Source organism: Scyliorhinus canicula, chromosome 14 (genome assembly GCF_902713615.1).
Source record: "Scyliorhinus canicula chromosome 14, sScyCan1.1, whole genome shotgun sequence".
Taxonomy (NCBI): Eukaryota; Metazoa; Chordata; class Chondrichthyes; order Carcharhiniformes; family Scyliorhinidae; genus Scyliorhinus; species Scyliorhinus canicula.
Genome location: NC_052159.1, coordinates 55,173,433 through 55,195,833, shown reverse-complemented (window position 1 = coordinate 55,195,833; position 22,401 = coordinate 55,173,433). Strand labels below are relative to the sequence as shown.

Below are 22,401 nucleotides of genomic sequence, written 5' to 3'. Positions count from 1 at the left end.
AACATATTCAAAAGAACAAAGACGTAAATGAATTAAAAAACATTCTCCATGCCTCACAATTCACAGTTTGTGCAAGTTTTCCTCCCTTTTCATTGCCTTCCACCTCCCCACCACACAGCCCAACAATTCCTCAACCATGGTCATGAACAGTCCCCACTGTGTCTCAAACCCTTCTGCTGATCCCCTCAATTCGAACCTGATCTTTTCCAGCCGGAGAAAGTTGTACAGGTCCCCCAGCCAGGCTGCCACCCCCGGTGGTGATGTTGACTGCCATCCCAACAGAATATTTCGTTGAGCAACAAGTGAGGCGAAGGCCACAATGTTAGCCTTCCTCACCTCCATCAGCTCCGGCTTTTCCGATACCCCAAAAATAAATTGCCACCATAGGGTCCAGCTGGCCTCTATCTCCACAATCTTTTAAAGCATCCAAAACACCCCTCCCACAGTATCTCTCCAACTTCTCGCAACCCCAGAACATATGCGCGTGATTTGTTGGTCCACGGCCACACTTCTCACACTCGTCCGCACCCCTGGAAGCACCTACTCATCATATACACCACCTTAAACTGAATCAAGCTCATCCTTGCACACAAGGTCAAATTCACCCTGCGCATCGCCTCACCCCACATCCTATTGAAACAATGGTTTCAAGGTCATCATTAGAATTTTAATTCCACATTTTTATTCAATTCAAATTTCACCATCTGCCATAATGGGATTCGAACCCAGATCCTCAGAGCATTGCCCTGAGTTCCAAGATTAGTGATCCAGTGACAATACCACTGTCCCACTGCCCCCCCCTCCCCCCGGACGATTATGGGGGAAGCTGACCAGAAAGTAGAGTTGAGACCAGCCATGATCCTACTGAATGGCAGAGCTGGCTTCAACGGCTGAATGGTCCACTCCTTCTCCCAAGTTCTATGTTCCCAGAGTTTGAGTTCATAAAATGTATATTCTCCTGTTTCCATGTGATGGCTTACACTATCATAGAGAAATAAGAAAGAGTTACTTTTCAGTCCCTAGGTCTAACAAACATTTACCTAGATACTGAGCAGTAAGATAACCTGGTTTGTAGATGGAATCCCTGCCTCAAGGTAAACCATGATAATGGACATGCAATATGAAAACTCAAGGATGGAACAGACAAGTTCAGCAAAATATTTCTTCAGTTTACTATTAGAGATAAACAGTAGCTTTTTGAAAATGGGGAAAGGGCAGTTAAAAATCAAATTTTAAATCCACTAAATCCAAAAGCAGAAACCTACTTTACATTTTAAAACGTATTTCTAACGAACTTGTCAAATTGAAACTATCGCACATCTTACTAAGTTCTCGTAGGATCAAACACAAACACCTATATATAAAATTTGAGGGTGGAATGCAACGTTCAATATTTATATATTTACAACATATACACAATATTTACAATGATCAGTATTTAGATATGGTACAACCAGACCGTTAAAGATTTGCATCTCTAACAAAAACACTTGTTATATGGCTCAGTCATTAATATACCCCACGTAAAAAATCTCAAATTCACATGAATTAACTAGTAATGATAATCTAAAATTTTGTTCTGTTATTGTGTACAAATGAGAGTTGGGAGAACGCAGGAGTAGAGGATCTGTCAAGATCATATTGAATGGAAGAGCAGGCTCGAGGGGCCAAATGGCCTACACCTATTTTTTTTTTCTACGAATTTACCAAGTTGCCATCCCAATTGTACTGTGACTCCACTCAGCAATTGCTTACTGCCCACATGCATAAATTAAACTTACGGATAAGAATTCAAGCGCTGATGTGTTTCCTGAAATATGCAAGAATTGCACTTTGAATAATGGGTGACACCGACAAGCTCTAATTTGAAACCATAATCACAATGTACGATGCTGTGGATGGGACTTGTGTGTGGTTCCTGTTCACTATGCATTGCGCAGATTTGTACTTGCTGGCTACATTTGTGACACTGTAACTCTGCCTTAGTAAGCAGTAGCCAAAAACTGAGTTTCTCATCCATAACATTACAAGTACAAAATTTAGTGTTTAATGTATGAGAGTTGCAGGTCTTTCATATTCAAGAAGCAGTCATCAAAACATATCCCTCCTTATTTTAAATTCCATATCAAATTAGCAATGAGCAGAAACTGAACACAGAGCAAGCCCCAGCCACATTATTACCAGTGGAGTCAAAGTACAGTACTGTGGCTGAAAATTGAGACAGGTTCAGTGTAGTCAACACCCTCATTACACGCAATTTCCCCAACCCATTTACTATCCTGAGGTAGTAGTGTGGCTGTATCTTTACTGGTACATGGTATCTGGCCAAACTATGCTTACAGAAATTTGCATCATAAGTGAATGATTTGAAAAACTCCACATAATTAAAAAATAAAATGGAGGAGCCAGTCTTCACTTTGTCCATTCCTTTTGTCCGAGTTTGTAAATTTATCCTGCAGAGTATGTGAGGCACAAAGCTAATCTCAGCACCCAGTGCATTTTGTAATTTAAACCCAAATACAACATAGCCAGATTAACTTTAGAAAGGTCGTAGAATGAAGGCTGTGTGTTTGTGGGGTTGAGAGCACCTATTTCCAAAAGTTGCTATTATTAAAACAAAAGCCATAATTTACAAATGTATAAAAATCAACTTACATGTCACAGGCAGAGCAATGATGGCATCGGTCAGGTTTAATTATTTGACACCTATCACAATACCTGATGGCTGCAAAGAGGCAAAATGTTGTTTCAATATAGATCACCTTGAGTATCAAGAAATATATCTAAAATGTGCTATCAACTTGTACACTATGTACACATTTCTGAAGAATCTTCATAAATGCACCCTCTGTAATCAATGTTTCATTATTTTATGATTACATATTAATGGAACACAAATTATATATATATACCCACACATCTCATCAGAACTTGATTAAGACTAACTAATGACATGACATGCTTTTGGCCTTTAAAAGGCAGGAATTTTCAAAGCATAACAATTGGGGATAAAGCATTTCATTTTGCTGTTTTAGAAGAGCCACAAAGTTTTAATTATAGTGTAAAAGTTTTTAAAAATTCATTTACATGATATGGGCATTACAGGCTAGGCCAGCATTTGTTGCCCATCCCTAATTGCCTTGAGAAGGTGGTGGTGCGCATGTGGAGTAGGTACCAGCACAGTATTGTTAGGGAGGGAGTTCCAGGATTTTGACCCAGCGACAGTGAAGGAATCGCAATAGGTTTCCAAGTCAGGATAGTGAGTGGCTTGGAGGAGAACCTCCAGGTGGTGGTGTTCCCAGGCATTTGCTGCCCTTGTCCTTCTAGATGGAAGTGGTAGTGGGTTTGGAAGTTGCTGCCTAAGAAGGCTTGGTGAGTTCCTGCAATGCATCTTGTAGATGCTGTACACTGCTGCTACTGTGTCAGTACTGGAGGGAGTGAAGGTATGTCAAAGGGGTGCCAATCAATTGGGCTGCTTTGTCTTGGGATGATGTCAAGGTTCTGGAGTGTTGTTGGAACTGCACTCATCCAGGAAAGTGGGAAACATTCCATCACACTCCTGACTTAAGCTGTGGGGAGTCAAGAGAGGAGTTACTCACTGTAGGATTCCTCGCCTCTGACCTGCTCTCATAGTCACAGTATTTATATGGATAGACCAGTTCAGTCTCTAGTAAATGGTAATCCTCAGAATGTTGATAGTGGGAGATTCAGTGACGGTAATGCCATTGAATGTCAAGAGCAATGGTTTGATTCTGTCTTATTGAAGATGGTCATTGCCTGGCACTTGTGTGGCGAGAATGTAACTTGCCACTTGTCAGCCCAAACCTGGATATTGCCCAGGTCTCGCTACATTTGGACATGAACTGCTTCAGTATCTGAGAAGTCGTGAATGATGCTGAACATTGTGCAGGGATCTGCGAACATCCAAACTTAGAATGGAAGGAAGATCAAGGTGCCGCTGGAGTGGGGACTTTGGGGGGGGGGGGGGGGGGGGGGGGGGGGGGGGGGGGGATGCTGGCCTTGCCAAACTTATTGCATTATTACTGGGCAGCAAATGTAATGAAGTGGGTAGCAAGGGAAGGGTTGGTGTGTGAGCGGATGGAGACAGCCTCGTGTAAGGGCACCAGCTTGGGAGCACTGTTGATGGTGCCTTGCCGTTCTCGCTGGCCAGGTACTCCACAAGTCCGGTAGTGGTGGTGGCCCCGAGGGCGTAGGGACAGTGGAGGCAGCACCCGAGGCTGGAAGGGGCCTCAGTTTGGGTTCCTATCTGTGGGAATCACAGATTTGTTCCAGGGGATGGCTGGATGTGGAGTTCCAGGGGTGGCGGCAGGTGGGGATAGAGTGGTTTGGGGACCTATTCATGTGGGGCAGATTCTCGAGCTTGGAGGAACTGGTAGAGGAATATGAGCTGCCCAGCGGGAATCGGTTCCGGCAATTGCAGGTGTGAAACTATGTGAGGTGGCGTCTTTTCCTGACCTACTGCCCCGGCGTTGCAGGACAAAGTGGTGTCGAAAATAGAGGTTGGTGGGGGCAAGGTGTCAGAGATTTATAAAGAATTAATGGACTGGAAGGACGCCCCGATAGGAGAAATTAAGCAGACGGGGGAGGAAGAGCTGGGGAGGGTGCTGGAGGCTAGGTTATGGGAGGAGGCTATGAGAAAGGTGAATACATCCTCTTCATGCGTTAGGCTTCGCCTCATTCAATTTAAAGTAGTCCATAGGGTTCATATGTCGGTGGACAGAAAGAGCAGGTTTTTTGAGGGTGTAGAGGATAGGTGTGGGTGATGCGCAGGGTGATGCCTGCGAACCATGTTCCCATGTTTTGTGCCTTTCCAAAGCTGGAGATAAAAGTTCCGATTTTGATGGGGGTTCGCTGACGTGATGTCTGAGGTGCTGAGGGTGAAAGTGGTCCCAAGTCCGGAATTGGCAATTTTTGGAATGTCACAAGACCCGTGAGTCCAGGGGGTGAGAGAAGCCGATGTTTTGGCCTTTGACTCGCTGGTAGTTCGGAGACAAATCCTGTTGGCATGGAGGGGCTCGGAGCAGCCGAAACCGGGGGTTTGGGTGAGCAACCTCGTGGAATTCCTGATGCTGGAAAAAATCAAGTTTGCCTTGAGAGGGGTCTGTGGATGGTTTGCCCATTTATCGACTTCTTCCAGGATAGTTAAGTCAGCAGGGGACGGAGGGGTACACTTTGGGGTTTAAAAAAAAGAGGAGGCAGAGAGGGTGGGGGGCATGGCAGGAAGGGCGGTGTTGGTTATCTATTTGTTATGAGATTTCCTGCTTTATCTCTTTTTGGTTTTGGTTGTGTTTGATGTATATATATATATATATATACACACACACACACACACACACACCTTAATAAAAACATTTTTAAAAAAAAGAACCACGATAGGTAGTAATGGTAGAGTGGGAAATGCCCAGCCATGAGGTTGCAGATTGTGGTCGAGTACAATTCTGCTATTGCTGATGGTCCACAGTGCCTAATGGATGCCAAGTCTCAAGTTGACAAATTTTTTCGAAGTCTATCCCATTTAGCACACACTCATGATGCAGGTTTTCGTCAATGCGAAGACGGAACTTCGTCTCCTCACCCTTACCGAATCACCTAGAGCAGGCAAGTTGGTGAGGACAAGGACAAGTATGTTTTTCCCTCTTGTTGGTTCTCTCATCAGCTGCCACAGTCCCAGCCGAGCACCTACATCCTTTAGGACCCGACCAGTTCGGACTATGGTGGCACTCCTGAACCACTCTTGGTGATGGATACTGAAGTCACCCATCCAGAGTACATTGCCCTTACCACCCTCCGTGCTTCTTCCAAGCGGTGTTCAACATGGTGGAGTTACTGATTCATTAGCTATGGGGGGATGTAGGTGGTAATCAGCAGGAGACTTCATGGGGTCCAGCATGGATGTTGAGGACCCCCTTGGCAATTCCTTCCCGACTATACACCACTGTGCGGACAGGATATACCCAGGAATGGTGATGGCGGTGTCGGAGACATGACTTGTAAGGTATGATTTCGTGAGGATGACTATGTCAGGCTGTTGCTTGACTAAACTGTAAGACAGCACTCCCAATTTTGGCACAAGCTCCCAGATATTAGTGAGGAAGACTTGGCACGGTTGACAGGGCTAGGTTTGCCGTTGTCATTTCTGGTACCTAGGTCAATGCTGGGTGATCTGTCCAGTTTCATTCCTTTTATTTTCTTTTATGTGCCTTTGCTCCTTTTATGTGCCTTAAGCGCCTTGACCCTCTAACATCAACCTAATATTCTCAGTCTTAAAAATTTCAATCACTATCCAGTCATTTGGGGGAAAAGAGAGTTCCAAATTTGAAGAAACATTGAGTTTAGAGTACGGTTTTTGGGTGTCTCGGGGAGAGATACAAGTTGGATGAGAAGCATCAAGTAAATGCTCAGGATTTCACCAGAAGAAACCTATTTGCAACTGTTTCAGTCTCAACTGAGAAGCCTTTGTGTCAAGCTAGTGGTAATTCTTCATTCTGCAAGTAAGAGTTGCTGGGGTAAAGGAATAGTGAGAGTTTGAATCGTTGTCTTGTCCTATTGAGGACTTTCCATCCTTTTTCTCTGGTGCCATATAGTTAACTTTTCTTGGTCTAATAAATATTTTATTGTTTGCATTAAAAGTTTATTAGCAGAGTCCTCTGAATTTGTACAGCAAATTCCCTTCACAGTTTCTGGGGGAAGAAAGTCAATAAGCCAGGTTTCACTCTGGGATTTAACTTGTCCAGTATTAACAGCAGCTGGGATCATAACAAATTGTGATGCAATTGAATCTGCTGTGCTTTCAAAACCAATACAGTGAAGTTGAGGCACCACATGAAATAAGCAATCACTTCCCACTTCTCTGACTGAAACGTTTCTTGAATGCTTAGGCTGTCTTTCCTACACACACACACAGCCATTATATGGGTAATGGTGTCCTTTCTTTTCTGAACATTGCAACCACGTGTGAGAGAGGAGTCAGTGCAGTTAAACAAAGCATCCAAAGAACTGCAGCTCAGCCACAGAAGAGCTATACATGATTTCTGAAAGTTAAAGTAAAATACTGAGGATGCTGAAGATCTGAAATTAAAACAGAAAGTGTTGGAACACTCAGGAGATCAGGCAGCATCTGTGGAGAGGGAAACGGTGCTTCTGATCTCTTCCGAACAATTACGTAGAAGTGTCCTACCGGACTTGAAACAACAGTCCCGAAGAAGTGTCCTACCGGACTCGAAACAACAGTTCCAAAGAAGCCTCATTTTGGACTGAAAATGGCAGTTCCGAGCAAGTGTCCCAACGACAGTTCGAACAAGTATTATAAAAAGTAGGAAAATAGGTGTTTTAAATTATGTTACTGTGCTCTGGGAAGGCCAGATGGTTAAAGCTGGAATCTCAGGTAATTATTGAAAATAAATGAAATGAACAAACCTCTTAGAAAGAACAGATGCTACCAATTGATGTTTGTCATTAGCAACAAATAATTGGACCATATTTTCAGATAAGGAATACATGACAATGCTCCATAATTATCTTGTTACAGTAATTTAAAGCGGAGAAAATAATAGATTTTGAGTATAATGGAACTTGTTCATCTTAAGTCCCTGACATGTCTGTTTAAATTGAATGACACCTAAAAGTGAAAATATTGTGGAATCATTAACAAAAATCCCCACTCCTGACCAAATGATGGTGTGAAGATCATTCATGAACCAGGGAAGTTTGGCCGAGAATGCATTGCCAAGGAACTCCTGCATCAGTGTCTTGGAGCTATGATGATTGGCCTTTGATAATTATAATCATCTTCCTTTACATGAGGAATGGTTGCAACCACCTGAAGCTTTTTCACTTGACTTCTGCATTCCTTGGGCTCTTTGGAGCCACACGACTAAATTTCTGATTTTGAGGGTGCTTACTCTTTAGATTTCAGCTCTTGTCGAATCTTAACTGAATGTCAATAAGCAGGTTACTGGTGAAGGAGCATTGCCTGATGGCATCAGTGATGATTCCCAAGAAATTAAGAGGGAAGTAATTGGTTAGGTTAGATTTGTTTCTGTAGAGAGGACATTTTGAGTAATCCTCCACATCGTATTCAGCAATACAGTTCGTAAATGTTGTAGCCCAGAGCCTTTTCTGTGTCCTCTGCCTTTAGTTGCTTCTTAATATCATATGGAATCGTACCAGATTGGCTAGATACTGGATAGACATTAGCAACCGTGATTCTTGGATCTCACGAACCTTTGGCACTTTTACAAAACATGATTGCAAATACCAACTTTGTCTCCTACACTCTTGTCCTGGATTTATCATGGTTGAAGATGAGGATTTCATGGAGCCACCTCCTCCCTCCTGTTGGGTAACAGTCATCCACACTGTTGTTGAAGAGATGCAATGTTTTTCAGCCATGTCTACAGTATGCTACTTTTGTTATTCAGCATGTTGGTTTCTCTGTATTGTAGTGTCACTCGGTTTATAGAATTTACAGTGCAGAAGGAGGCCATTCGGCCCATTGAGTCTGCACCGGCTCTTGGAAAGAGCACCCTACCCAAGGTCAACACCTCCACCCTATCCCCATAACCCAGTAACCCCACCCAACACTAAGGGCAATTTTGGACACTAAGGGCAATTTATCATGGCCAATCCACCTAACCTGCACATCTTTGGACTGTGGGAGGAAACTGGAGCACCCGGAGGAAACCCACGCACACACGGGGAGGATGTGCAGACTCCGCACAGACAGTGACCCAAGCCGGAATCGAACCTGGGACCCTGGAGCTGTGAAGCAATTGTGCTATCCACAATGCTACCGTGCTGGACATGTGCAGGACATGTGCACGCTGAGACCTACTCCAGTGAGGTCACACACGCCTTTCCTCAGCTGCTGAGCATGGTGAACCAGTGCGTTCGGACAGGGTTGAGGATTTATTTAAATTATTGGCGAAGGAACAGCTGAAAATCAATTTTCTATTGTACCAGACAAAAATCCTTCCAAAGGATACATTTTGCTGTCCCGGTATCCCCTTGAATACTAGAAATTTTGGTGGTGATCCCCCAGCTTGATGGTGATTCAGGAATGAAGGATGTGTTGGGCTATAAGGTTACAGTCTAATATAAAATTCTGCAGTTGCTGAATTCCCACAGCGTTCCGACTGCTCGATCTGACCTCAGGTTTGCCCCACTGAACATGGCAATAGTATCACCGTACATGATAAAACATGTTATTACTGTGAATATACGATTTAACTTCATAAGAGGTCTGTGATCATCTCTCCAACCAGTACTATTGTCGCAGACATGTTTGGGTCAGACAGATCTTCAGTGAAGATGAAGTCAAGTAAGTTAGTTCCTGATGTTGGTTCCCTCAGTAACCCGACAACCCGTCTGGAACCCATGATGATACTATCAAGTCATTCTCAATGATGATGAACAACGATTTTGTGCCCTTGTTTTTCAAGTGACGTTCAAAATTGTCATTTGAGGAATACAAGGAAGGTGGGAAATTCTTAAATTTTAGGACAATACCAACTTTAAAAATAATCTCACACAAATACAATAACCAACATGGGAGCAAAGGGATATATGAAAATAATGCAGTGTATGATTTTAGAATGCAATTTTCCAAAAATGAGTATTTTGTGCGTTTCTTATTACTTGCTCTTATTAATTGCTCACATAACTAGAATAGCAATTTACCTCCATTTGCAGTTCTGGTATAAACAGGCAAGTCCTTGGCAACTCTCTTAAGAATTTCTTGCTGCGCTTCTGGTCTTTCTTCCCGATCATACTGTTCCTTATCGGTGTTGACTAACCTGAACTGCAAGAAAATGGAGTGCATTACATTCCGTTCTAAAATTCACCACCATCTTTTCCTTCACAGCCCATTTTAAGTCCCTCATTTAAATTACTCCTTCAATCATGTTAATCTGACAGTGACAACCAGCAATTTCAATTTCATATGGTTTTCTATAAAGATACAATATATAATCTTCCAAGCAGAATACGTAACATGATACTTCATACAGCTACATTAGCTTTCAGGGACCCAAATCTTGTTAGATTTATTCACTAATGTGTCCAAGTTCATGCTGACAGCATTTATTGGTAGAACATTGATGTTTGCTGTATTTTTTCATTAGCATTGCAGATATTGGTTCAGATTTAGTTACCAAATATTAATGTGGCAATCTTCAATCCACAGTATCCATTTGCCCTGACACCATCAATCTATCAAGCTAAGTCTGAAGTGTGGAACACTGGTTTATTAATCAACTCCATGTTCATTATATTACAAACCATTTTCTTTCACCTTTGCCAATAAAATATTGTTCTTTTTATTCTTACCACTGGAGATTACTTTTTCAACTACTCCATCTTGTCCTCTGGCATTTCTTTCTAAAGTCCCTCCCTGACTTAACACCTCGTTCTGCTTTCAAAAGTCTCAAATTCTTTTCCTTTCAACCTTAACCTTGTCCAAACTTTCTTTTTTCATTCTTTCCCTTGTTGCCTCTTTATTATCAAACCACAAGCTGCGAGTATGTTTCTTGTATTGACCAAATGACCACACAGCCAGCATGTTAGTTCAAACGACAGTTTATTATTAAACACAAGACATTTTTCTATGTGCAATGATACATGCGGCAATGTATTAAACTACACCTATCAACTAAGATGACCTTTACTTAACTTCTGGATGACCGGCTCTATGCAGGTAGATAAGGCCTTTATCTGAGTCCCCGCGTGTGTCGGCTGGAAATCATCAGGTTCGTCTCGGCTGCGGCTCGTCTCTCTCTCAGGTAGCGATCGCGGTCTTGAACTTGGCTGGTCATTATGCTGCAGTTGGTATGGGCACAGGCCGATCCCAAAAGAGACCGATTCCTAGTGCGCAGGGCTTCTTATCCTTCTTCTGGGTGGCTCTGACTTCAGTCGTAATGAAGTGCTTCGAGAGGTTGATCATGAAGCGCATCACCTCCATACTCCCAGAACATCTTGATCCACTGCAATTTGCATGCCGTTGCAACCGGTCCACATCAGACGCCATTTCCCTGGCCCTACACTCATCCCTAGAGCATCTCGAAAACAAGGACTCCTACATCAGACTCCTATTTATTGACTACAGCTCCGCCTTCAACATCATAATCCCAACCAAGCTCATATCAAAGCTCCAAAACCTAGGGCTTGGCCCCCCACTCTGCAACTGGATCCTCGATTTTCTGACCAACAGACCACAATCAGTCAGAATGAACAACAACTCCTCCTCCACAATAGTCCTCAATACCGGTGCCCCACAAGGATGCGCACTTAGCCCCCTACACTACTCCCTGTACACACACGACTGCATGGCAAAATTTGGTTCCAACTCCATCTACAAGTTTGCTGACGATACGACCATAGTGGGCCGGATCTCGAATAATGATGTGTCAGAATACAGGAGGGAGATAGAGAACCTAGTGGAACTGTGTAGCGACAACAATCTCTCCCTCAATACCAGCAAAAATAAAGAGCTGGTCATTGACTTCCGGAAGCAAAGTACTGTATACCCCCCTGTCAGCATCAACGGGGCCGAGGTGGAGATGGTTAGCAGTTTCAAATTCCTAGGGGTGCACATCTCCAAAAATCTGTCCTGGCCCAACCACGTCGACGCGACCACCAAGAAAGCACAACAGCGCCTATGCTTCCTCAGGAAACTAAGGAAATTCGGCAGGTCCACATTAACCCTTATCAACTTTTACAGATGCACCATAGAAAGCATCCTATCGGGCTGCATCAGAGCCTGGTATGGCAACTGCTCGGCCCAGGACCGGAAGAAACTTCAGAGAGTCATGAACACCGCCCAGCCATCACACAGGTCTACACCTCCCGCTGCCTGGGGAAAGCAGGCAGCATAATCAAAGATCCCTCCCACCCGGCATACTCACACTTCTTCCATCAGGCAGGAGATACAGAAGTCTGAGAACACGCACAAACAGACTCAAAAACAGCTTCTTCCCCACTGTCACCAGACTCCTAAATGACTCTCTTATGGACTGACCTCATTAACACTACACCCTGTATGCTTCATCCAATGCCGGTGCTTATGTAGCTACATTGTATATCTTGTGTTGCCCTATTATGTATTTTCTTTTATTCCCTTTTCTTCCCATGTACTTAATGATCTGTTGAGCTGCTCGCAGAAAAATACTTTTCACTGTATCTCGGTACACGTGACAATAAACAAATCCAATCTCTTTCGCATCCTTTTGGGCGGGGTTAACTCAAGGTCCAATGGATCGATAGAGTCTCAACCACTCTGATCAATACTGGCCAATTAAGGGCGGGTACCTTGATAGCTGGGCGGGTCCTAGTCGTTATTGTTCCAAGTGTGTATGACTTTCCAAATTATGGGGAGCGGCGCCGGGAAGTCTGCTACTGTTGCTATTCCTTGATTTGAGTCTATTGTCCTGGGGAAATCGGTGACTGACCTCTCACAGGTGCAGGTTTCAGTTTGGTCTGGTTTTTCCTTTGCACAATACACAGTGGCTGTGCACGGACTGTGTCCCAGCTTGACCACAGCTCCCATTACCCTTTGCAGGCAGCCATTTTAGATGCCCACACCTCTTGCTTGGCAACCATTTCTTCTGCCCAAAAAGCACTCAAAGACGTGAAGAACATTGGAAGTGTTCTGGTGTAAATTATTTACATTTCATTCAACAGATTTTTGACATAGTGATTCTAGAGGGTCTTTGTAAAGGAAATTTAAGCCAATGAATCAACTGCAGGAGATTACAATTCCTGGTATACTGACATCCACGAATTCCTTCAGCAAAATACAACAACCAATATCACACAGTATTGCTAATGGGAGAAGGAAATTGTGTCATTATTAATCATTATCTAAGATGGAAAGGAAGCAGATTCCCTCCTTTAGGAGAAGTCTTTCTATATAATGTGTTTGGAACAGGAAAATGCCAGCAAGGTCATGATGTGTTGGGTAAGCTGGGTCTGCGAGGACTGCGTTTACTGCAGCAGTGAGAGGGACAGGCTTCCAACACTTGAAGAAATGCAACTCGATTTTATTGAACTCTAAACTATCATACATACTTTAACTGTGGGTTGACACTATGCTGACTTGACTGGAGACCTGAGGTTAACCTGACTAGACTATCTTACTACCACATGGTGTATGTTCTAGTAGCTGCTCACAGGCTCTGACTGTCTCAGAGGCTGGATCCCGAGAGAGCGGGAAAACTCGTGCCCTCTGGCTTTATAGTGGTCGTGTCCTGTCTGGTGATTGGCTGCTACGTTCTGTGTGTTCACTGATCATCCTGTTGTGTCAATCACTGCCTATCTGTGCACCATCATATACCTATGTGTATATTATGACACGTCACATATATTTCCCATCTTTAGCTGACCCAAAGTTATGTTAGTTGGTTTTCTCCTTAAACTGCTGTAGTCCTTTTGCTTTACAATTAACCACTTCAGAGTGCATTAGGCATCAATCACATATTGTGGGTTTGGAGTCACATGAAGGGAAGACAAGATGGGAATATCAGATTCCCGTTCCTGAAATACGTTAGTGGACAAAAGGATTTTTACAACTATAACAGCAGCTTTCAAGGTATTTTTTCTGGTCACAGTCCATAAAGTACACATTACTGAATTCAGTATCACAATTGAGATTTGAACTCTGGAGCCTGGGTTGCTGGGCTGCTCACAATTAATATCCAAAAGATAAGTTTCCTTTTTTGACATAGCTTATTGTAGATGCAGAAGGAACAGAAGTGCTCCTTCTGGCTCAACATTAGATTCTCCCCTCCCTCTCAGATACCCATATCAACTTGTCTGAGCTGTTCCCTGCAAGACAAACTGCCTCTTGGGCTGTGACAGGCACCCACAAAGTTATAATCTTAATGAGGCCATGGTCCTACATTAGAATCACACCCAGTTTTAAACACAATCCAATTTCTAGGTTAGTATTCTGATGCAGTTCTGGTGCTTCTTTGAACAGGTAGGAAAAGCACAACTCCTTTTTAGCCACTTTTAAGTATCTAAAGGTATATTTAGATCAAGGTATATTTTAAAAAAGTTATGTATTTCAAATGAACCAAAACATACATTAACAGAATGCAACAGTTGCTTTTGAGAGAATACATACGTCGAGATTCAAAATGTACGGCAGGAGGAGCAAGACCAAAGGACATTATCTGCTCCCTAAACAGGTGTTTGAGCAACTGAGTTTCTGTAGTTCATTACTTAATACAAGCTAAATAATATTGCACTGGGAGCACCAGTGTCAATAAAACCTGACTCTTGTAATGCTCTTCTTAATAATTTCCTGGCAATACTTTTTTCCATTGTTTAAAGGGTGTGGTCTCTTGCTTTTCTAATTTGCAAATTACAAGGAAAGCGGTGTGGTTCTGATCCTTTATTATCTAAAATGACCACTCTTGTGGATTAAGCAATTACTACCTTCCATGTCAATGGTCTGCTTCCAACAGTGAATATAAAATAATATATATACACACACACACACATATATATATATGTATGTGTGTGTATATATATATATAAAAAAATATATATATATATATATATATATATATATAAACAATACCACCTATCCATTACATGTAACATTATTGAAAGGTACACCTATCAGAAAATCTGACTGTAATAATAATCAGACATTTGAAGAAATTGTCCCCTTCACCTAAATGGCCTGGTCTAATTCTCAGATCATGTCCCTTTATTACTGATTCTCCCACCAGAGGAAATAGTTTCTTTGTATCCAACCCACCAGATCCTTCTTATGCTTTACACATCTCAAATAGATTATCCCTTAAAACTCAAGGGAATATAAGCCATTTATGCAACCTGCCCTCTTATTTAACCCTTTAAGCTCTGGTAGAATGCTGGTGAATCTGCACTGTAACACCGAGGCAATATAGATTTCCTGACATTTGTGCCCAAAACTGAATGGAGTACTCCAGATCGGTCTTACCAAGGTTCCATACAACTGAAGCACAATTTCCTCACTAATGAATTCCACCCTCTAAGATAAATGTCGAAGTCCTATTGGCTTTTTTTGAATACTTTCTGTATTTGTGCACTTTCAGTGATGGACACAAAGTTCCTCATTCCTCTGTTGACAATAAGAAATTATGATTTTCCTTTCTCAGACCCAAAGTTAATAACCTCACAATGAACTTCATTTGCCACAGTTTTGTTCATCTATGTTCCAAAGCAACTGCTGGTTTAAATCCATACAATTTACTGTGGTTCCCAATTTCCTGGCTCCTCTGCAAACTTGGACAGGTCCATGTCATTAACATCTTGAGATGTTTTGAGATGGCCAGAAAGCTGGTTAGCAGACAGGAAGCAAAAACTTGGAATAAATAGGGGGGGGGTTTCTGATTGGCAGGCAATGACTAGTGGGTACCGCAGAGATCTGGTTACAGTGGTCCAGATCTTGAGTTTGTGGTGAAGCAATGCCACTCGGTACTGATCTCAAACAAAGCTGCTCACAAAGATCTAGCAAACTGTGTGGTGTGAATTTGGCCTTCCCTTATACAATTTTTCCTGTGTCCAGCCACAGTGATGTCATCAAGTAGGCTAAGCAGCTAATCACATTGAAGAATTCTTTTGGGCAGCAAACACGGAAGTAATCACTGATTTTCTTCACATTTTAATCATTTTACATTGATCGTGAAATACCGATTGGGATATACTGTACACGTGGATTTAAGGTAGAAGTCGAAATATCAAACATTTTTTTAAAAGTTAAATCTCTGGATTTTAAAAAAATCATACGGGTGAAATTTGACAAACCAGCCAGACTAACAACATAGAAGTGGAAGTTCACCCAGTAAAAGTGATTTCAGAAAAATTCAGAAATGGGAACTTCAACAACACATCTTGGAGGAGCAGAAAATCACTGACAGCAACATCTGGATTTCCGCATTTAACTGTGCTTATGTTGATGCCAGAGGCTGCAGGCACTTTCATAGTTGGAATTACAGCAAAATCTGATAGATTCATCATCATTACAACAGCAAAGTCCAGGCCACATGACCTATATTTTCTGGCTAATTTTTATTTCAATTTTGTTTAGTGCAGGACAGAGATGCAGAAAAGTATGCCATAGTTTCAGATCCAGTTAATTAGTTCTCACCAAGCAAAATTGGCTCATACAGGAGTGTTTTTCAAAAGCAAGATTAAGCATGATACAATCTAAATATTTAAGAGAATATACACCTCACTTCAACTTTTCTGCAATTCACTGCTTAATCTTCCATAAACCTTAATGAAACTATTCATTACTATTACTCTAGCTTAGAATACTTAACAAACTTCACTACAGATAGGAAGGATATGGATTCCAATGCCACCTTCCCATATGACAACTTCCTAACTTCAAATAAACTACCAGGAATTGAGTGAAGAACAGATGGATCCCCACTGGAGCAGGAGGAGCGGAAGAAAGAGAAGAACCATGAGTCACCAAGAGCCAGTTTTATGCGTACACTAGCAGATGGTTCAAAAGTGGCAGAAACCTGGAAAGCGTTCCCTTCCCATCTGCTCAGTTAAGGATAGAAGAAATTGAAAACAGGAAACAAAAATGGTCATAAATCAAAAGCTTACTTGGACTAAGTTAAATTTTACATATTTCTCCACCGTATTACATGGAATTGTATTACAAGGTTACATGAGCCAATTTTACTTGGTGAGATTTAATTAACTGAATCTGAAACTACTGGCATAAGCTCAAAGCCTTTTCAGGAAGCTGAGTGGATCTTAATATATGAAATCACAAGAAAATCTAGTGTCGGATTTGTTTTTCACTTTAATAAAATGCTCAATTTCCAACAGAGTCGCTTGTCCATTTACACTAATTGCCAGAAGCTAGTGCTCAGCACAAAAGGTAGTCAAAAATGGCCAGTGGAACACAGGCCTTTATATGAAAGTTTTGAAATTTAAAGAGAGTTGGGGAAGAGTTATCCTTCAGTTGTACAGCTCCTCAATCAGACCCCAATTGGTGCACAGCATTCAATTTTGAGGGCACAACCTCAGGAAAGCCTTCACCAGAATGGTATAAGAAGTTAAATGTTAAATTGAGATGTTGCATGGACTTGCATAGAGTTCTGCATTTCTTTGATTTTAGAAGATTAAGGGGTGATATAATCGAGGTCCTTAAATGGTAAATAACTTTGACAGGATCTATAGAGAGAACATATTTCCTCTGGCAGGGAATCCAGGACAAGATGGCATCATGTTAAAAGCTAGTCATTTAGGAGTGAAATCAAGGATATTTTGTTTTAAACATTAAGGCAGTGGGAATTTGCAACTCCCTGCAGAGGCTGTAGATGATGGGTTAATTGAAGTTGAAATCAGCCAGGCCATTCTCAATTTGTTTGTACACAATGATGTAGCAGCACTAGTTGATGCAATCTCAGGGGAGGCGAAGACAGGCCGCGACCACACAAATAAATTCTTCATTCAAGCAGGTACAATAAAGTAACATCCAAACAATTAGAATGATTACAGAATTTTATAACACAGGATACCATACAACACAGGTGAAAAAGCTATCCATAGTCCCATTTCTCCGCTTTATTCATCCACATAAAGTATTTTTTAAACATTTATTAACTTCCCTTTTAATAACATTATAAATTCTGCTTCCACCATAGTTTCTGTTCGAGTACTCCATTCCTTAACAGCTCTCATTAAAAATAAAATCTTCCTGCTTATCCTTTTGCGTGGGAGTTTCTAGTTAACTTCTTAACCACTGGAAATAGTTTTTGTTCAATTTACTTATCAACAATTCTGAACATTTCTATCCAAGCTCTTCTTTACCTTTTTCAATAACAATAAGGCCCATTTTTTCTGATCTTCATTCAGAATTACAGCTTCCTTTCCCTCATATTGCTGTAGTGAATCTTTTATCTCCTTCCACAGCCTTGATAACCCACTTAAAGTAAGGTATCCAAAAAGATGCACAGTAAAGCAGTGTTAATCTTTGAAACTACTTGACGAGAGCAGGATGGGAGGAGAAAAATTAAACCTCTAAAGTACCACCCAATTTCAAAACAGCCTGCATTCAATTCTGATGGTGAAAAAAGCTTTTTGGACTGAAGTACACTAAAAATACATTGGTTGCCAAAATACAGAATATGACTTAGATCTTAGTTTAAAAATTTCACCTTAGTTACATGCAAGAAAGCAACAATTTCGTTCATGATTTTTACACAATTGTGTGTGATCAACATTTTAGATTTTGCAACATAAATTTTCTTTCGAAAATGATTTAGCAAAATAACACATCACTGGAATCAGTTTCTTTTGTCTCTTACAATTCTTGTGAGCAAAACATACAGCTTTTAACAGTTACAAGGATTGAAGGTGTCAAACAGAAGTCAGATGTGATCGGGATGAGAAATATGGCCGTTATGACTGAAACAAAACTTGGACAGGAGGGAAAAGTAAACAACAGGATGGAAAAGAAAAGGGCATGCTGGAAATTGCACAGGAATGGTTCCACATACCAAATAATCAAGCATGCCTAAACAGAGATCCAAGGCACAAGGGAGAATAAAGAATTAAAGGAAATTTGTATTAGTAAGAAGGTTGTATTGAAGAAATTAATGTGACTGAAAGTTGATAAGCGTCCCGGATCTAATATTCTGCATCCCAGAGTGTTAAAAGAAGGCTTTGGAGATAGTGGATGCATTTCTTCCAAAATTCTACAGATTCTGGAATGGTTCCTGCAGTTTGGAAGGTAGCAAATGTCACCCCACTATTTAAGTAGGAAGGGAGTGCGAAAACCGGGAGCTACAGAACTGTTAGCCTTACATTGGTAGCATGGAAAGTGCTATTAGAATCTATTAGAAAGGATGTGATAAATGGACACTTGGAACATAACGATCGGATTGTGCAGTCAACATGGATTTATGAATGGGAAATCATGTTCAATGAATCTATTGGGTGTTTGTTTTGAGGGTGTTAGTAATGGAACTGGTGAATGGATGTAGTATACTTCAAGTTTCAGATATCTTTTGACAGAACCCCCTCAGGAGATTGGTTAGCAAAATTAAAGCACATGGGACAGGAAGTGATATACTGGCATTAATTTGGCTAACAGGCAGAACACTGCATAGGAATAAACAGGTCATTATCACATTGGCAGGCTGTGACTAATGGGATACAGCAAGAATCAAAACTTGGGGCCACAGCTGCTCACAAAATATATCATTTGAGGACCAAATATAATATTTCCAAGCTCATGGAGGACACAAAACTAGGTGGGAATGTGTACTGTGCGAATGGTGCAAAGTGAGCAGCAGCGAGCAGATTATTGCTAAGCAAGTGCCACTTGAGAGCGCAGTTGATGACCCCTTCCATCACTTTACTGATGATTGAGAACAAACTGATGTGGCATTAATTGGTCAAGCTGGATTTGTCCTATTTCTAGTGTATAGGACATCACTGAACAATTTTCCACTTTGCTGGATAGATGCTAGCGTTGTAATTGTATGGGAGCAGCTTGGCTCGAGGCACGGCAAATTCTAGAGCAGGTCTTCAGTACTATTGCCATTGTCAGTATCCATAGCTGATGTTATATCCAGTGCCTTCAGCTATTTCTTGATATCACGGGGAATGAATCAAATTGGCTGAAGATTAACATCTGTGATGTTGGGGATTTCTGGAGGAGGCCAAGATAGATCATCTGCTTGACACTCTTGGTTAAAAATTGTTGCAAACTCTCCAGCCTTATCTTTTGTACTGGGCTCCTCCCCATCATTGAGGATGGGGATATTTCTGAAACCTCCTCCTTCAGTGAGTTGTTTAATTGTCCACCACCATTCACGACTGGACGTGGCAGGGCTACAGAGCTTAGATCTGATTTTGTTGGTTGTGCAATTGCTGAGCCTGTCTATTTGTTGTTGCTGTTTGGCACACAAGTAGTTCTGTGTAGTAGCTTCACCAGGTGGACACCACATTTTTAGATATGCCTGTTGTTGATCCTGGTTATGCCCTTCTGCATTCTTCTCTGAACCAGGATTCATCCCTGGCTTGGTACTAATGATAAAGCGTGAGATATGCTGGGCCATGAGGCTACAGATTGTGGTTGAGTACAGGTTTGCTGCTGCTGATTGCCTCATGAATGCCAAATCTTGAGTTGGTAGATTTGTTCAAAGTCTATCCCATTTAGCATGGTGGTAGTGCTACACAACACAATGGAGGGTATCTTCACTGTGAATAGCCTACTCCTGTTCCTATCAAGACAAAGAAAACTAAACTGACTGAAATGTGCGCCCTTCTGAGCTCTCAGAATCAAGTTAAACAATTTTGTATTTGTAATGTCTTTTGTCAGTTTATAAAATATGCATAATTTCTGCCATTAAAAACTCTTAGCATTCAATTAATTCGAACAGCCTGTAAAATGACATGCACTAAAATATTTCAATAATATATGCAATCTAACTCAAGTCCTATATATCTCACTATAATGTAATGCAATTTTCAAGGAATAACAATGACTAGTCACAGAGATAATGTGATTCTTCAAGTAAACTGAAATGCTCTTTACAATGAATCATTGCATGCCATTGAAGATTGCATTAACTAAACAAGATATTTAGAAAAAGCAAGTCATCACTTCAGAACTTTGGCGGATAATTTATTTTAAATGTCAAGGCTTTCACAACACCGCAGTAATCAGAGGTCTGGAGTGCTGCAGATCTTTGGCATCACCTTTTACCTTGCTGTTTCTTCTCGCAATCTAATTAACATTTGCAGCCATCTGTTATTTTTATGTGAACTTGGCCGCAGAGAGAAGCAAATTTCAGGGGAGGGAAAAAAAAATCAAAATATGTAACATGCATTACACACATTGAATATTGATGACAGCTTTCATCCTTTCGGAAAATGTAATATTGTTCATGTCATTTTCCCTCTTCTTCAGCAATGTATCTGCTCAGTATTGTGAATTCAGCTGCAGATAATGCTTACTAAGGAAACTTCCCATTTGTTCGTGGGCACCAGAAATCTCAATATAGAAAGTCACTTTATGGTTGACTTATTGCTGTGGGATACCATCGAAACAGAAAATAGGAACAGGAGTAGGCCAGGTCCCTCAAGCCTGCTCCGCCATTCAATATGATCATGGTTAATCCTTTATCTCAACGCCATAACTCTAGCTCTGTCCCCATAACGCTTGGTGCCTGTAGTATTTAGAAATCTATTTCCCCCTTAAATACATTCAGTGATTTGTCCTCCACAACCTTCTGTGGTAGAGAATTTCACTGGTTCACCAACTTCTGAGTGAAGAAATTTCTCATTTGAGTCCTAAATGGTCTACACCTTATACTGAGACTATGACCCCTTGTTCCGGACACCCCAGCCAAGGGGAACATTATCCCTGCATCCTGTCTGTTCAGCCCCGTCATAATAGGAACAGGAGTACGCCATTGAGCCTACTCGACTATTCAATACGATCATGGCTGATCAGACACGTCAATGCCTCATACACATTATCACCCAAACCCTGTTATTGTTAATCAGAATCTATCAATCTCTACCTTAAACCCAATGACTGAGCTTTTACAGCCCTCTGGGGTAGAGATTTCCAAAGATTCACTATTCTCTGTGTAAATAAATTTCCCCTAATCTCGGTCCTAAAATACTTCCCCCTTATTTTGTATTGTTACCGTCTATTCCTTTATACATTTTGTGGGTTTCAATGAGATAACCTCTCATTCTTCAAAACTCTAGAGAATACAGGCCCAGTTTCCAAATCTCTCTTTATAGGACAATCCCTCCATCCCAGGCACAAATCTGGTGAACCTTTGTTGCACTCCCTCTATGGCAATAATATCCTTTCTGAGGTAAGGGGACCAAAACTGCACACAGTACTCCAGATGCGGTCTAACCAAGCTTCTACACAATTGAAGCATGAGCTCATTACTCCTGTACTCAAATTGTCTTGTGATAAAGGCTAACATTCCACTTGCCTTTCTAACAGCTTGCTGCACCTGCCTTCAGTGCCTTATGGACAAGGACACCCAGGTCCCTTTGTATATCTACACTTTCTAATTCCTTATCATTTAGGAAATATTCTGAACATCTGTTCCTTCTACCAAAGTAAATTACCTCACCTTTCATTATATTCCATCTGCCATGTTTTTGCCCACTCACTAAATCTGTCCAAATCCTCCTGTAGATGTTTTACATTTCCATACAACACACATTCCTGCCTAGATTTGTATCATGGATGAACTTGAAAATATTATATTTGACCCCACATCCAAATCACTGATATATATTGTTAACAGCTGAGGCCTAAGTACTGATCCCTGCTGTATCCCACAATCCACAGCCTGCCAATTTGAGAATGCCCATTTATTCCTACTCTCC

General features: G+C 41.4%; 1 protein-coding gene across 4 annotated transcripts in view; it reads right to left on the bottom strand.

Moving 5' to 3' along the window:
* Positions 1 to 22,401, bottom strand: part of LOC119977858 (palmitoyltransferase ZDHHC20-B-like) — a 130,398-nt gene that overhangs the window by 72,018 nt on the left and 35,979 nt on the right. For all 4 annotated transcript variants that reach the window (XM_038819116.1, XM_038819117.1, XM_038819118.1 and 1 more), the window contains exons 4-5: positions 9,700 to 9,820; positions 2,656 to 2,725 (exon numbers count right to left, since the gene is read on the bottom strand). In XM_038819116.1, coding sequence (XP_038675044.1) covers positions 2,656 to 2,725; positions 9,700 to 9,820 — 191 coding nt within the window. The remainder of the gene's footprint in view (positions 1 to 2,655; positions 2,726 to 9,699; positions 9,821 to 22,401) is intronic.